Genomic DNA, 13,141 nt, shown 5'->3' on the forward strand with positions numbered 1-13,141 from the left:
TTATTATTTCATTTTTTAATATTAATTTTGACATGTTTTTGTTATACACATGCTTGTCAATTTTAAAATGTTAAATTAATGTTAATATTTTTATGTGATTTTTTTTTTAGTTACTTAAATATTGTTGATATATTATTAAAGTGTATATATGAATATATATATATATGTAAAACTACATTCACATTTAAAGCTATTTAATTTTACTTACATTTTTATTTTGGAGTTGTAGTTTAAACATTTAAATAAATTATATATATAAAAAATCACATATAGGTGGTCATTACAACATTGGCGGACGGTGCTAAAGGTGCGGTAATTCTGCAAACCGGCCGGCGGACAAAAAAATGGAATTACGACCCTGGCGGAAACCACCAATAAAGACAGCCACTTTAACACACCACCCGCCACGGTGGTACAGACAAGCAGCGCGGCGGTTACCGCCAACAGACAGGCGGAAGACAATGTACCGCTCACACTATTACAACCCGCCAATCCGCCACCTTTTCCGGGGTGGATTCACTGTGGATAAAAACACGGCAGAAACAGTTTCTGCAATGGGAAAACGCTCACCTGAACACATCCCACGAGGAACGAGGACACCATGGAGCTGGAATTACAAATACTCCCCGCCCTTGTCTTTCTGCTCCTTTACGACCAACAGCTACGTAGGTGCAGAAGATACCGGTGAGTACTGCATCTACGACACGGGGGAGGGGGGAGGCAAAAGTCAGGGGGACACCCACCAAACACCCCCACCCTCGCATTATACAACATACACACCAATGCAGTCACAAAAATCACATTAACAACCCACAATCCCCCCGGAAGAATGCAAAGACAATGTGAATTTCGGGCAAACATTGTAATGTGCCAATATACATGTCATACAAAAATATACAGATATATATCTCTAAATCACTCTTATTTACACATACAATCCGAGAAGTAGTGCAGATGTGTACACAACAATGTCCGTGCACCAACAGTCCAAAAATGCATGGGCGAGGCGCACAATGGATACCTGACCAAAATCGGAGAGAACACTGCCGGGGCATCAGATAGAAACACTACAGGCACCTCAGGGGGAAGGGAAGGGGGGGCACCTCAGCCACATGAATGCGAAGCCAGATCCACGACTGGGCTCCATGCCCATTGATGTATCCTGGGGAGTGCAAAGCCACAGTCTCTCAAGTCTCTACAGTGGGTGGGTTGCCCACTGTGCCATCCTGGGGAGTGCAAAGCCAGTCTCTCAAGTCTCTACAGTGGGTGGTTTGCCCACTGTGCCATCCTGGGGAGTGCAAAGCCACAGTCTCTCAAGTCTCTATAGTGAGTGGTTTGCCCACTGTGCCATCCTGGGGAGTGCAAAGCCACAGTCTCTCAAGTCTCTACAGTGGGTGGTTTTCCCACTGCTTTATCCTGGGGAGTGCAAAGCCACAGTCTCTCAAGTCTCTACAGTGGGTGGTTTGCCCACTGCTTTATCCTGGGGAGTGCAAAGCCACAGTCTCTCAAGTAGATGCAGTTCTCTACTGGTACTGCAGGGGACTGGTGCCCAGACAGGATGAGTCTCCCTATGAAAGTTCCTGTCCTGTCACTGTCCCAGCTGCAAATGGGATAAGGAGGCCTGATGTGGTGGCCTATTCATTCCTACACGGTGCTTGCCCTGTTCAGCAGTCTTCACCATGGCGGTCTTGGCCCTGTTCAGCGGTGCTTTGCCATTGCAGTCTTTGCCCTGTTCAGCGGTGGTTTGCCATGACGGTCTTTGCCCTGTTCAGCGGTGCTTTGACATGGCGGTCTTTGCCCTGTTCAGCGGTGCTTTGCCATGGCAGTCTTTGCCCTGTTCAGCGGTGCTTTGCCATGGCGGTTCAGGACTGTTCAGCGGTGCTTTGACATGGCAGTCTTTGCCCTGTTCAGCGGTGCTTTGCCATGGCGGTCTTTGCCCTGTTCAGCGGTGCTTTGCCATGGCGGTTCAGGACTGTTCAGTGGTGCTTTGCCATGGCGGTCTTTGCCCTGTTCAGCAGTGCTTTGACATGGCGGTCTTTGCCCTGTTTAGCGGTGCTTTGATATGGCGGTTCTGGACTGTTCAGCGGCGCTTTGCCATGGCGGTCTTTGCCCTGTTCAGCGGTGCTTTGCCATGGCGGTTCTGGACTGTTCAGCGGTGCTTTGCCATGGCGGTCTTTGCCCTGTTCAGCGGTGCTTTGACATGGCAGTCTTTGCCCTGTTCAGCGGTGCTTTGACATGGTGGTTCTGGACTGTTCAGCTGTGCTTTGCCATGGCGGTCTTTGCCCTGTTCAGCAGTGCTTTGCCATGGCGGTTCAGGACTGTTCAGCGGTGCTTTGCCATGGCGGTCTTTACCCTGTTCAGCGGTGCTTTGACATGGCGGTTCTGATACGGACATTGATGTGTGGCATGACGATCTCCACACTGGACATTGGTGTGTGGCATGACGATCTCCACACTGGACATTGGTGTGTGGCATGACGATCTCCACACTGGACATTGGTGTGTGGCATGACGATCTCCACACTAGACATTGGTGTGTGGCATGACGTTCCATCATTGCCCAGCGGGGCTGTGGCATCCTGGCCCCTCCTGGGCTTTGACTCCGGCGGTGGTTTCTGGACCAGTGACGATACTTGTGCCCTCCTGGGCTGTGACTCCGGCGGTGGTTTCTGGACCAGTAACGATACTTGTGCCCTCCTGGGCTGTGACTCCGGCGGTGGTCTCCTGACCAATAACGATACTTGGGCCCTCCTGGGCGGTGACTCCGGCGGTGGTCTCCTGACCAGTAACAATACTTGGGCCCCCCTGGGCTGTGACTCCGGCGGTGGTCTCCTGACCAGTAACGATACTTGAGCCCTCCTTGGCTGTGACTCCGGCGGTGGTCTCCTGACCAGTGACGATACTTGTGACCTCCTGGGCTGTGACTCCGGCGGTGGTTTCTGGACCAGTGACGATTCTTGTGCCCTCCTGGGCTGTGACTCCGGCGGTGGTTTCTGGACCAGTAACGATACTTGTGCCCTCCTGGGCTGTGACTCCAGCGGTGGTTTCTGGACCAGTAACGATACTTGGGCCCTCCTGGGCTATGACTCTGGCGGTGGTCTCTGGACTAGTGACGATGGTGCTGGAGGTTGTGTCTGGATCGCCGGAAATGATTGTGCACTTCTCCGCCGTGACAATCACAACAGGCTGTGAAGACTTCCTCTGGACCTTCCCCAACTTTTTTGGAGTTACAGCTGACTCACCAATCCCCTTCGATCCCATGTCACTTGTTGTCCCACCAGGAGTCTTAACACGGTCCCGTCGTCCACTCTCCAATTTCAGAGCCTTTATTGGGGGTGGGCTGCCAATGCCTTGGCTCCGGGTCCTACTGCCTGCCCTGGTGGACGGTGCACTCCAAAAACCTGGAACACGCACCACTGGTACTGGAGGCGTTTTGGCTGAGGCGCTATGACGGGACTGATGAATTGGAGGGGGGGGGCAAAAAGGTCAATTTGACATAGGGACAGTTTCTGACGGACACTGGGATTGGTAGCTGGAGGGGGTCTGGGAGTGGAGGAAGAGGAGGTGGTTGTAGGAGGTGTCACTTTAGGTGTTTTGGGTGCAGGTGCAGGTACTGGAGGCTGTCGTGAGGTGGATGGATGTTGGGTGAGTGATTGCCGGCGTTTGTGGACTTTGGGAGGGGGCGTCACAGACACACTGGGAGAGGACATAGGGGACGTGTAAATGGAAGTGGAGGTGGTGAGTGCAGGTGAGCGGCTTGTGGTGCTGGGTGTCCTGGTGCTAGTCCTAGTGCCTATAGATGTGGTGCATGCAGGTGTGTGTGTAGACGAGACTGGGAGGGAGGAGGGAGAAGAGGAGGAGGGGGACACAGTGGAGACAGTGGATGTTGCTGTGTCTGTATGTGGGTGAGGCTTGCGTGAGTGCCTGTGGTGTGTGTGGTGCCTATGTTTGCTTGAGCTACTTGTGTGTGTTGACTTGTGTGCATGATGGTCTGTAGGTGTGCTTGGGATGGGCTGGGGTACAGGGGATTGGGTCTGGGTGGTGGAAGTTGGAGGGGGGAGGCTGGACACAGGGACAATGGCTGCCATCAGTGCTGAGGCCAGAGATTGCAGGGTTCGCTGAAGGGCAGCCTGACCAGAATGAATGCCCTCCAGGAATGCATTACCGTGTTGCAACTCTCGTTCTACACCCTGGATGGCATTCACAATGGTAGACTGCCCAATAGTGAGTGACCTGAGTGGGCTGCTGGGAGGGCGGTGCTGGTAGGGGAGGTGGCGGCTGTACTTGTAGAAGTGGGGCGCACAGATGGTGCCGCCACCACAGGGGAGCTCCCATCGGCGGACGAGTCTGTGTCGCTGGTTGGTGATCCGGTGGCCGACGTGAAGCTCCCCTTGCCCTCCGTCCCACTGGTGCATTCAGAGTCTGTGGTGTGGCCCTCCATGGCCATGTGAGATGCAGCTCCCTCATGCTCCTGTGCCACTATACCTCCGCCTGATGATGCTGATGTACAAAAGGACAGGGAGAGCAGGAAAAGGGGGGGAAACAGAACAAAGAGAGTTTTAGTGCATGGCATACCACTACCATTGGCGGACAAGACAGACGCAGCAGCCCCATACATTACGCCGTGCTCCTGACCTCTGCACATGCAATTTCTGGGATATGGCCTACATGGCAATGGTGGAAATCTGTGCACATCGATGCCATAGGGGCAACTATACCTCAACTTGGCACTCTGCTGAGGTGGGGTTGAGTGCCACATGGCCTACATAACAGAGGGGCCTTGCCTACCTAACTCGCACTGGCCTAGGGACACCCACAGCCCACCTCCCCCACCCAGACCCCTCCACTGCACGCAAAGTCCGCAGAATGAGGTTGTACTCACCCCCTTGTGTTTGCTGTGATGTCCTCAAGCGCCCATCCAACTCCGGGTAGGCCACCGCCAGGATCCGGAACATCAGGGGGGTCATGGTGCGACGGGCACCCCTCCCACGTTGGGAGGCCATCCCCAGCTGAGCCTCCGCCGTCTTCTTGCTGCAGCAGCGAATGTCCTCCCATCTCTTACGGCAGTGGGTGCCCTGTCTCGGGTGGGCCCCCAGGGTCCGGACCTCCTTGGCGATGGCACGCCAAATGTCCCTCTTCTGGTGGGCGCTGACCTACATGACATGCACAAGGGAAGAGGAACAGTCATTACCAACTGCACCGTCGTTGTGAGTGGCCCCCTCCCTACTCTGACCATGTGGCCTATTCATTCCCATGCATTAATGTACTATGAACTCTGGCCCCTTCCCTCTTCCACCCAGCCCTCTCCACCCAGGCCTAGCCCATACAACGTGCTCCCTGTGTACTAACCTGTTGGTCTGGAGGACCGTAGAGTAGCGTTTACTGGGGGAGGACCCCATCCACAAGTTTCTCCAACTCCTGTGCAGTGAAGGCAGGGGCCCTTCCCCAGACGCAGCAGCCATCGTCGCTTCCAGACCGAGGTCACAGCAGCACTAGCAGTGTAGGTCCTCTCCTGTCGAAGGTCAGGTATCTAGTGATTGAACAGATAGAAAATGGCGGTGACGTCCGCGGCGGTGACGTCCGCGGCGGGGCGCATCATCACCGCCGGCGCACCTGTTCATTGGCTCCTGGGACCCATAGGGTCCAATGTTAACCAATGCAGCAGTGCGCCGTGGTGTACGACCGCCTACCGCGACGGTGTGCAACGCCAACGCAGTTACCCCACAATCCCATTGTCCCAGTTTAGAGGTCAGGCAGTCGCCATTTCAAGGGCCCACATGGCTTCAGTTACTACTGCGTCACACATAGCTAGGCCTATACTCAATACACATACAGGAATGGTTTATTGTCTGGTGTAGTCTTGTGTGTAACTGTGGGTACATACCTGGAGGAATAGTGACTGGTTCTTCGCTGTTGTCCTTCTTAGGCACCGTCAGCTGGGACATATGAGAAGATGGCGGAATCCTCCGGTGTACCGACCGCTGGTGGACCTGTTGACAATGGAAGAAAGACATGTCATCGTGACCTACAGGTTTGACCGTCGCACCATCCAGGAACTAGGTACCCAGTTGGAGCCAGACCTGATGTTACCAATCCGCCATCTGACTGGAATCCCCCCTGATAGCAGGTGCTGTCAGTGCTCCATTTCCTGGCAAGTGGGTCTTTTCAGACAACTGTGGCCATGGCATCAGGGATATCTCAGCCTATGTTTTCCAACGTCTTGTCCAGAGTGTTGTCTGCCCTGCTGAAACACGTAAGGAGATACATCATATTCCCTCAGGTGGAGGATTTGCCTACAGTGAAAGGTGACTTCTATGCCCTTGGACATATCCCCAACGTCATAGGTGCCATTGATGGGACCCATGTAGCTCTGGTCCCCCCCCACAGGAGTGAACAGGTGTACAGGAACAGGAAGAGTTATCATTCCATGAATGTCCAGATGGTCTGTTTGGCAGACCAGTACATCTCACAGGTAAATGCAATGTTCCCTGGCTCTGTGCATGACGCCTACATCCTGCGGAATAGCAGCATCCCTGATATGATGGGTCAACTCCAGAGGCACCGTGTATGGCTATTGGGGGACTCTGGTTACCCCAACCTTTCCTGGCTATTGACCCCAGTGAGGAATCCCAGGACCAGTGCAGAGGAACGGTACAATGATGCCCATGGGCGGACTAGGAGGGTAATCGAATGCACCTTGGGCCTTCTTAAGGCCAGGTTCAGGTGCCTCCATATGACAGGTGGATCCCTATTCTACTCACCGAAGAAGGTGTGCGACATCATCGTCACCTGCTCCATGCTCCATAATTTGGCATTTTGACGCCAGGTGCCTTTTCTGCAGGATGATGATCCAGATGACGATGTTGTGGCAGCTGTGGAGCCTGTGGAGCCTGTGGAGCCTGTGGACAGTGATGAGGATGAAGCTGAGGAAGAAGAAAACGACAACAGGGAGTCAGTCAATCAGCAATATTTCCAGTGACACACAGGTGAGAAAATTTTCTGGTTTAACATTACATTAACTTTCACACGTCTACCTCTATCCTGTACCTACATTTCACTCACTATTTGTTAATTGAGTTGTACCCTTCCATTTCAGTTTCACAAGTGTGGTAACCTACGTGTCAACTGCTTGCATCCTTGAAGGGCTTGTGATGTGTGACATAGGTATGTTAGCCTTACAATGGGTAAACCCATTATGACACTGTAATTGATAATACAAAGTTCCAAATCATAGACTGACTCCAGATTTTTTTGTGTTTCAAGGGTGTTTATTTAAGTGCTCAAAAAATGAAGGGGGGTTGTAAAATGGGGATGGGTGATGGTGGAGGAATGTCCATGGCAGAGTCCAGTCTATTAGTCTCACAGGTGCACTGCCCATCTGGGCATTGGAAGTGGAGCTGGGGCAGTGCCAATCTGGACAGGGTGACAAAATGGGACAGTGGGGGGACAATCAGGGTGGTTTCATTTCCTGGCGGGGTCTTGCCATCTTGCTCTGTCCTGTTCCTGGATCTTAGGGCCCGCTGCGTGGTGGATGTCCGTCTGCAGGGGGTGGGGTGCTGGTGTGGTGGCCCAGTAGCGGGGCGTCCTGTCCACTAGCGCCGGCGGAGGTGGTGGGCAGTTTGTCGTCCTGGCTAGTGTCAGGGGCCCCTTAGACTGCCACGGTGTCCCTCAAGGTCTTTTGAATGTCCGTCAGCACCCCTACGATGGTGCCCAGGGCGGAGCCGATGGTCCTGAGCTACTCCCTGAACCCCAAATACTGCTCCTCCTGCTGATGCAGGGTTTCCTGCAACTTGTCCAGGACCGTTGCCATCGTCTCCTGGGAGTGGTGGTATGCTCCCATGATGGAGGAGAGGGCCTCGTGGAGAGTGGGTTCCCTTGGCCTGTCCTCCCTCTGTCGCACAGCAGCCCTCCCAGTTCCCCTGTGTTCCTGTGCCTCCGTCCCCTGGACCGTGTGCCCACTACCACTGCCCCCAGGTCCCTGTTGTTGTTGGGGTGGTGGGTTATCCTGGGTGCCCTGTAGTGGTGGACACACCGCTGATTGACCTGTCCTGGGTAGGGAGGTTTGGGCCCGCTGGGTGGGTGCTGTGCTGGTGTTACCAGAGGGTGGAAGCTCGGTGTTGGGCTGTGGCTGGCCAAGGGGAACCGACTATCCTGAGGCCCACGATGGTCCGGGCTGGTCATCAAGATCCAGTGGGGCAGAGCTGCTGTCGTCACTGTGGGCCTCTTCTGGGGGTGGAGTGGTGTTGTCTGGACCCTCTGGTGTGGTGACGTTCCTTCGGGTTCCTGCAGGGGTATGAGAACATGATTATTGCATGTGTGTGTTTCATGGTGTGCAATGGGTGGGTGTGCGTGAACCCCAGTGCAGGCATTCCTGTGTGGGGGCTTGTGTGATGATGGTTGGGGGGGGTTCTGGGTATGTGCAGTGAGCACGCTTTGGTGAGGGGTGACCATGCTTAGTTGTGTTATGCAGGGCTTGGTGTTGGAATGGGTGTTTGGTGTCATGGGTAGATTAGTGAGGATTTGGGGTGATAGGGGAGGGTGTGAGGGTGAGGGTGTGTGATAGCATGCAGGTAGGGTGGGGGATGTAATAGTTAAGATTTGACTTACCAGTGTCCCATCCTCCACCGACTCCTCCGAGGCCCCCAGGATGCATGAGGGTCAAGACTTGCTCCTCCCATGTTGTTAGTTGTGGGGGAGGAGGTGGGGGTCCACCGCCAGTCCGCTGTACCGCGATGTTGTGCCTGGATACCGTTGAACGCACCTTCCCCCGTAGGTCGTTCCACCTCTTCCTGATGCCCTCCCTATTTCTTGGGTGCTGTCCCACGGCGTTCACCCTGTCCACTATTCTGCGCCATAGCTCCATCTTCCTGGCTATTGATGTGTGCTGTACCTGTGAGCCAAATAGCTGTGGCTCTACCCGTAGGATTTCCTCCACCATGACCCTGAGCTCCTCCTCGGAGAAGCGGGGTGTCTTTGGCGTGACATGGGGTGGTGTGTGTGATGTGTGGGGTGGTGTATGTGTTGATGAGTGTGGTGAGTGTAGTGGTATGTGGTGTTTTGTGCATGGATGTTGTGTGGGTGATGGTGTTGTGTGCCTCTGTGTGATGGGGTTGTCAATAGCTGTGCTCTATCTTTCGCCTTCTCTCAGAATTTTTGGTTGTAGGGGTTTGTGGGTGATGTGGGTGTGTATTTTATATTGTGTTGGGTGTGTGGGAGTGGTGTGTGTATTTGTCTCAGGTGTGTGTATTTGGAATTGTCGAATGTGGCAGTGTTTTGGAGCTGTGTGTGTATTTTGAGCGCGGCAGTGTGTACTGCCAATGAAATACCGCGGTTGAAAGACCGCCGCGTGGATTCGTGGGTCGTAATAGCATGGGCCTGTTTCTGTTGCCGTGGAGGTGGAGGATTTGTTTCCGCATGTTTATCGCTGACCTTTGGTGTGGCAGTGTTGTGTGGGTGTCGGAATTTGGGTGGATTCCGTGATGTGTGTCATAATAGCTGTGGCGTTCTACCGCGGCCGCGGCGGTGTATTGCGGTCTTCTGCACGGCGGTAAGCTCCTTATACCGCCAATGTTGTAATGACCCCCATAATGTTATATAAATGTACTTTCCGATATACCAATCTATTTTATGATTTTCTGTCCGGCCTTTTTTCAACATTTTGGTAGTTTGCATACAAAGTATACAAGCTTGATATTTTTGTTGATGGTATTTTTGACATCATATTCTTGTGTCACTTTATTTTTGTAGGCAACATTTTGTCATACAGCTTTCTTTATGGTGCAAGCTATACTTTTAAAAGTACCTCCTATAGATCCCAACGCAAGCACATTTTACACTTACCATCATTTGAAAGCATTGCGAGGGTAATTACAAACCAAACACTCTGTTATGGGTAAAAGGCTTATCTTTTCTTTCAGAAATAGCACAGTGAGGCAACGGGTTGTTGATTAGACATTTCTTTAGGTTTTATTTATGTTACTATCCATGCCATCACTATGCTGGTAATAAAGGTTGCCACTATCTGTTTTGTTTAAAAGCCCATATCATCATAACAGTCTCCGCTGTTGTCTGTCTAGATTTGTGTTGCCTTGTCACATTTTTCAATCAGTCTTGCTTAACAGCAAGCGAAAACATGGGTAGTGACGTAGCAAAAGACATGTCGATTTGATACATACGATACTTGAATTGCTAAACACCAAAATGCATATTACTAAAAGAAACAACCAGCTGAAAGTATGTAGACTACGCCGACGTGGGCTGAGCTACCAATAGTACGAAAATTATTCTTGGTTTTCCTGAATTTTTTTTCCTTGTGCCTTTCATTTCTTCCTTCCTTCCTCTGTAGCCAAATGTGCTAAATAACGAGCCACCACCGCAGGTTATGGCGTGCACCTTTCTTAGTGTTGTATATGTTGAATGGAGTATACCAGTAGAACATAGAGGGGGGCCAGAAAACACTTGGAAAGTCGAATACAGCAGTGATGTAAAGAGAGCAATGTGATACTTGCTGTGGTGTGCGATGTATTAAAATCAATAAAAACAAGCTTAAAGACATACAACCAGCTGTTTTCCAGTCATATTTCTGAAGAAAAATGTAAGCATTTTACACATCAGAGATACTGTCTTTCTATTTAACCTCATGTGTTGTATTATTGCTGGGTGGTGAGGCCAGAAGAAACCCCAGAGCTTCTAGGAAACAAAGAAGGGCTTATTTAGTTATTTGAAGAACAATAGCAGCAATTATGCCTTACAGAATAGAACTGTAATTTATTGTTGAATGTATCAGGAAACTATACATAAATGGATTTCACGGATATAGCCGTTAAAGAATGCGAGTGATTCTAAAGTTTAGGAAGGATTTGTGATAGTTTGCGGCTAAATGTGTTATAAAGTGGAACGACATATTTGAAAGTTAATCTGAAACTAAAAATTATAGAAAAAATACGGGCTGCTTCTTAGCGTGTTTATAAAGCAAGGGTGGTCTGTGCTTCAATTGACCAAGTAAATTCATAAATAGTCGATTACATAAACTGATAGCATGTGATCAACAGACAGTGCTGCTGCATTTAGTATTTGTTAACCCAGTGCCTTAATTTTAACAGCTACAATCTGCACCATCAGAGGAGAAGACTTTGGAAGTTGCCTGTAGCACTCAACTAATCACATCACAGCCTGAAACCTTAGAAAAGGGGAAGATTGAGAGCGCTGCAGGGATTGTTGTTCAGATATTAAACAACTCGCATGTTACAAATAATACTATGGTGAGTACAGTTAGGTATGTTTAATGTTTTCATTATTTTAAAATTCCCCATTTTCAGCCTCACTCTGCCATAAGCCTTCAGCTAAATATCCACATGAGCCCTCATTTAGTTGAGGGTACAAAGCTGGGGCATGTACAGTATAGGTATTACCACTACCAATTTCTGTAGATCTGAGCAATAGTGGTACAGCAATTCATCGATCATAAGCCACATAAAGCTGATGGTAAAACATGCAAATAAATGTAGTTTGTTTTTTTGTTAAAGCAGACTTTATTTTCTGTACTAAAACTCTAAGATTGTGCAGTTCCAGTATTATCACATTTATGTATTACTTCAGGATTTTGAAGGGGGCTTTAAAGGAATCCCTATGTATGGTATGTTATCTACTTTTTATTGAACACACAGTCAGTGTGTATGGTCTCTTGGCGCTAAGATGGAAGACCTAACCAATCTACAAAGTTAGGGGCGGATATAGGGGCATATTTATGAGATATTCTCTTGCGTCGCCCTCGCCCCACCTAATGACACCAGGATTGCGGCAGTGCTTAATTTGTAAATAAAAAGGTGCCGGTGCCCAAAGCCCTCCTCTTAAACACGCGGCTGCTGCAATGAAATGTGCGAACACAGAATACTGAGGTGGCGTAATCACTGAAGCCATCTCGGGCCTCTTCAATCCATATAAAGCCACTCCCTGCCCCTTCAGCTCATGCTAGCAGCTTTCTACTTTCTCCCTTTGTGACGCTTTTTCGTTTTTCCCTTCCACCGTCTGTCCCATATGTGTCTTTTGCTCTCAGCAAATGCTTGAGGCTGAAGAATATGCCCCAGCCCTCAAAAATAATTGCCGGTGCTCAGCACCAGAAACAACAAGCACAAATTAAGCACTGGATTGTGCCCATGTTTAAAATACAGCGCACCATGGTGGTCCTTACCACAACAGCATCAGAATTTTTGATGCTGTTGTGGCGCTTTGCTGCACTAGAGTGAAAAATGTTGACGCTAGTGCAGCACAGCACAGGGAGACCCATTGATTTTAATAGGTGCGTCATTTTAATGCCTGCCTTGAGCAGGTGTTAAAAATTATGGAAAAAAATTGTGCAGTCAAATCTAGTAAATTTCACTGCACCATTTGTTGGGGCCTCCTTGTGTCGGAACGCCCCCCTGCATACATTATGCCTGGTGAAGGCATAATATGGTGAAAGGAGTTGCAAACTGGCAGAATGCACGCATTGTGCCACTTTGGAAATCTGGCACGGGGAAAAGCCACCTTAGCGCTGCCTTAGCATAAATTTTTTTTTGCTATGGCAGCACTAAGGCAGCACCAGGGGCATGTAAATATGACCCATAGAGTTTGGCGGAAGGTTAATCCATCTCAAATGTGACATATATCCCATCCACCTTATTACAAGTGGCAGAGGACATAATGCACTTGTAATAAAGTGAACGGGATAGCCATCTCTATTATGATGAAGTAGCTCTCTGCCAAACTCTACATCAGGTCCTTTGAGTAGATATTTCCTGGACAGTGATGTTTTTATGGGAGAAAAGGCATTACCCCATAAATCTTTTTCTGAAAAGTGGTGCAAGGTGATAATAATGTGTTGACCCAGAACTCAGGTTGTAGTTTGTTAAGGTTTATGCCTACATTATTTACCATCTTGATGGGATTAGTTAAAGCCCCATTTCCTTTGAATAGTATGCATATGTCAACAAGTCAGAAGTGCCACCCACTCCTAAGATCTCCATCTTTTCTGAATTCCAACCAGCTGCCAAACATCCAGTTCTAGACTTCCATGTCACAGTTCTGAGAAGCTGAAAGAGAGGGCGCCTGGCAGGCTCACTGTCAGTGGCAGAGTCTGAAGAATGATACAGGGATAGTGGCG

At 50.0% G+C, this 13,141-nt stretch overlaps 1 protein-coding gene across 1 annotated transcript in view; it reads left to right on the forward strand.

Annotated features, from left to right (window-relative positions):
• Positions 1-13,141, forward strand: part of ADGRG7 (adhesion G protein-coupled receptor G7) — a 1,214,738-nt gene that overhangs the window by 386,025 nt on the left and 815,572 nt on the right. Inside the window, exon 5 of the mRNA XM_069204827.1 lies at positions 11,103-11,261. Within this exon, the coding sequence (XP_069060928.1) occupies positions 11,103-11,261 (159 nt within the window). The remainder of the gene's footprint in view (positions 1-11,102; positions 11,262-13,141) is intronic.

Source organism: Pleurodeles waltl, chromosome 8 (genome assembly GCF_031143425.1).
Source record: "Pleurodeles waltl isolate 20211129_DDA chromosome 8, aPleWal1.hap1.20221129, whole genome shotgun sequence".
Taxonomy (NCBI): Eukaryota; Metazoa; Chordata; class Amphibia; order Caudata; family Salamandridae; genus Pleurodeles; species Pleurodeles waltl.